The sequence below is a fragment of the Electrophorus electricus genome, chromosome 12, assembly GCF_013358815.1.
Source record: "Electrophorus electricus isolate fEleEle1 chromosome 12, fEleEle1.pri, whole genome shotgun sequence".
Classification (NCBI taxonomy): domain Eukaryota; kingdom Metazoa; phylum Chordata; class Actinopteri; order Gymnotiformes; family Gymnotidae; genus Electrophorus; species Electrophorus electricus.
Window position 1 is genome coordinate 296716 of NC_049546.1, and position 3961 is coordinate 300676.

General features: G+C 53.3%; 2 protein-coding genes across 2 annotated transcripts in view; both read left to right on the forward strand.

The window, feature by feature from the left end:
- Window positions 1-487, forward strand: part of chmp1a (charged multivesicular body protein 1A) — an 8052-nt gene extending 7565 nt beyond the window's left edge. Inside the window, exon 7 of the mRNA XM_035532329.1 lies at window positions 1-487. This exon is cut by the window's left edge and continues 235 nt beyond it. The gene's annotated coding sequence lies outside the window, so the exon portion shown is untranslated.
- Window positions 488-1471: 984 nt separating this feature from the next.
- slc10a3 (solute carrier family 10 member 3) lies at window positions 1472-3712 on the forward strand. The gene has a single exon (XM_026996755.2). The coding sequence runs from the start codon at window positions 1914-1916 to the stop codon at window positions 3294-3296; it is 1383 nt and encodes a 460-aa protein (XP_026852556.2). The 5' UTR covers window positions 1472-1913; the 3' UTR covers window positions 3297-3712.
- Window positions 3713-3961: the final 249 nt, after the last annotated feature.

Here is a 3961-nt window from a genome sequence, read left to right on the forward strand (position 1 = left end):
TTGCTGAACATCTCTCTCTCCCTCTCTCTCCCCCTCTCTCTCTCTCTCTCTCCCTCTCTCCCTTTCTCCCAACACTAGAGTATGTGGGTGAATCGTAATAGCAGGTCAGGAGTGAGCGCTCCACTGTAGGTCGTAGTGATTTCAGGCTCTTTCTGATATTACTGGCTGCTGCGTTTCGGTCTTTTCTGTGCGTTTCCTCCTCTGAGAGATGTAACATTCATATCCAAAGGGCAGATGGAGATAGAAACCGCTGCACACAGCTGACTGGAGACTGTACTCTTCAAAACAAACACATTCAATAGGTTTTTTTTTTAAATTAACTTTGACTATGCTATTATTGTAAACCTATGTTAATAACAATAACAGATCTCACTGTATGTGGTTGCTGTCAATGTTATCTGAGTCTCATCCTTACAGTCAGAGTAATGGACCATCCACGCTGGTCCATTGTGTCTAAACCCTCAGTATAGCATTCTAGTGGAGTGAGGCATCTTTCTGTTTGTGTTTTGTCATGACCGTTGTTTTGCCTTACTGCACAGTGCCCGTCCTCGTTCTCCTCTTCCTCACTGCCTGAATCAGAGATCACTGAGACATTAGAGTGTGTAGGGCAGACAGTGTCTGCAGTGAGACACATTCCAGTAGGGATGTGTCTTCCTGCTTCAGATGTCTGTCCTGTGGTTTCTCTGTGTTACAGAGGAAGGTTCTTTCTACTGCAGCTCAGCACTTTTCTTTTGTACATCCTGTGAGAATAAAGCCCCTCTGATAATGGGGTGTTCGTGGGCTTGACAGTGAGGGGCTCATCCAGCCAACCACGGGAACTAAACTCTTATCTATAAAGACTGAGGTGTGGGTGGAGCTTCGCAGTTCAGTCCTGGCAAATGTCATGGTGTGGGAGGAGTGTGCGCGAGTGTATGTGGGGATGATGTTTACTAGCCAAGTAAATGCACTAGCCACCTTCCGCAGAAATGCACTGTCATGCCGGCTACAGTTACACGAGCTCCCCGTAAACCAGCATACACACCACACGCGCACAGAATACAAGACAGTATAAACATCGAGCATACTCGCGGAGCACAATACAACACAGACAGGCTAAACCGGTCTTACACACCACTCTGGTTACTCAGACATTAAACTGCCCTGTAAAGTTGAGGGCGCACTAATCCTCCGTCACTGCCTCTCACACCCCGCGCTATACAGCACTAATCTTAAAACGCTGCTGATGACGTACTGACGTTCAGAATAACGTGTTGCATAAGAAAATCTTCCACAGGTGAAAACCACCTGCACTGTCTCCCGAAAAACCAAAACATCAAATCTCATTTCTTTGTTCTCGACTCCTGCGCGCGTCCTGTTTTCTTCTCGAGGATGAGTGTTCGTCTTTTACCGCGAGCACAGATCTTCGTATAATAAAGGTTTATTAATTCAGCTCATAAAACCAGAACGTCCCCTATCCGCCTAGCACGTGCGTCATCTCCTCCGCCAGCCGGCGCGCGGGGCGGACCGGAGCCGGTAAGGTCGTACCGACCGTTTCATGTGACGTGGGCGTTTGTGCAGGAAGGGACCGGAGTGTTAACGCTCGCGACCGCGCTGATGGGATTAGGGGAGGCTTCAGCGCGTGAATGCTGACGAGGAGCCCACGAGACAGGCTATGTGTGTGCACGCAACGACCAGAACCGCGCTCCATGCAACACGCTACCAGTCTTTACAGCCGCTTTTTGTTTAAACGCCTGGCTCGGATGGGGCGGGGTGATGTCCAAGTTCCGGTACAAAGAGAAAGCAAGAGCACGATGCAGCCGAATGGGCGCCAGACGGATTTTCCCGGGCGCGGCACGCAGCGTTGCGACCGTACCGGAGGATTATAGAAGTTGTTGCTTTGTCCGGTAAGGAGCCGTGTGCAGTCGCGCCGCACGATGAGGTCGCTGCTGGCGCTCTCCTGCCTTGTCCTGCTCACGAACGGAACGGACCTAATCGCCACCGACAGGTCCCCGGCGAGACAGGACAACGGCACATCCCGGATCGGCAAACGGTATTTGAACATCGGGGACGGTTCTTATCAGGAATTCGAGTTTCCCGAGAACACCAAGGGCGTGATTGTGATTTCCTGTCGGTATGGGAGCGCCGCGAGTCGGAAGGGCCGGGAGAGCTGGAAGCAGACGGTGCGCGTGCGTTCTCTAGACCCAGATGTTCTGTCCATCTTGAACATTAGCGATAGCGGGCACGCGGGGCCGCTGAGGAGTTACGTCATCAGCATCAGGTCGGGGTTGGCGGGCACTGCGCCTCTGCTCATACAGCTATTGGATCTGGACCAGAACTCCCAGCCGGTTTTGATTGAGGAGCGGACTGACTACTCCATCAGGGTGGCGCCTGGGACGGACGACCCCACCACGCGCCTCTCCCACTTCACCGAGAACCCGGTTCTGTTTGCCTTACTGCCACTCATCTTCATCAACAAGTGTGCGTTCGGCTGCAAGGTGGAGGGGGAGGTTCTGCGCGGGCTGGTCCGGCGACCCGCTCCCCTGCTGCTGGGCGTCGTGGGCCAGTTCCTCGTTATGCCGTTGTACGCCTTCGCGGTGTCTCGCCTCCTGTCCCTGCCCAAGGCGCTCTCTCTGGGCCTGGTCATCACCTGCTCCGCCCCCGGAGGGGGCGGTGGCTACCTGTACAGCCTGTTGCTAGGAGGAGACGTCACTCTGGCCATCTGCATGACTCTGGTGTCCACTGTAGTTGCCACGGCAGCGATGCCGCTCTCCTCTGCACTGTATGGGCGCGTGCTGGGCGTTCACGCTGCCCTGCACGTGCCCTTTGTGAAGATTCTGGGCACTCTGCTGTTCATCGCCATCCCCATTTCACTGGGCGTGCTGGTAAAACTGCGAGTGCCCGCCCTCACCCGCGTGCTCCTCGCCCTGATTCGCCCGTTCAGCTTTGTCCTCATCGTAGGCGGAGTCTTCGTGGCCTGTCAGATGGGCGCGTCCATCCTGGCCAGCGTGCGAGTGCCCATTGTGCTGGCGGGCGTGGCAGTGCCCATGGTGGGTTTGCTGGTAGGCCTGGCGCTGGCACGAGCGGTGGGGCTGCCCGGGCCACAGTGCCGGACGGTCAGCATCGAGGTGGGCGTGCAGAACAGCCTCCTGGCACTGGCGGTCATGCAGCTCTCCTTCCGTCGGGCAGAAGCGGACTACGTTTCCCAGGCGCCCTTCATCGTGGCCATCAGCAGCACTTCTGAAATGCTGCTGATTGTGCTCGGACACGTCACCTACCGACGCTTCTGCGAGCCGCCCGCTGACCCCTCCGCAGCCTGACTCGACCCGACCCGACCCGGCCCGGCCCGGCCTGGACTCCAGAGCTCCTTACCCACGCTGCCTTGGGCACATGCTGCACCCAGCACAGTGAATGAAGTGCATTGTTTATTTTTGTCTTGAAACCAAAGGTCGTTTTTTTTGTTCCCTTTTTAACCAGATTTTACTGAACTTTATGTAAATATTATCTAATGAAACTCACACAGATTGGCCTATTTTTCTATAAGATTTGTCTGTTTTGTAATTGAAGTGGTTTATTTGTATTCTGTTTACAAAAGTTGTGTGTGTTTTTGGAAATGAGTGTGTTTGAGCTGTGATTTGAGCTCTGTGCTAGTGATTGATATTCCAGAGGGAAGTGTTGGAATCCCTCTACTTGAATAATTTGCATAAAATGTGAATAAATGCATTTTGCAAAGCAAGATGAGGCTGTAGACGGTGGAGTGACTGAAGTGAATGCGTGGGGTCGGCGTGCGACTGGTGTGTCCTGTCACGGGCATGCTTTGCATGTTTCCATTTGCTGTAGCACATTTCTGTGTGTGTGTGTGTGTGTGTGTGTGTGTGTGTGTGTGTGTGTGTGTGTGTGTGTGCGCCCATCGTGTATACTCAGTATCTCCACTGTATTCATTGACAGATACTGATCTTGTGTTTATTTTGAATAGGCATCATTG

Bases quoted from the DNA above. Each gene is read 5' to 3' on its own strand.
- slc10a3 (XM_026996755.2), top strand. From the start codon at position 1,914: ATGAGGTCGCTGCTGGCGCTCTCCTGCCTTGTCCTGCTCACGAACGGA.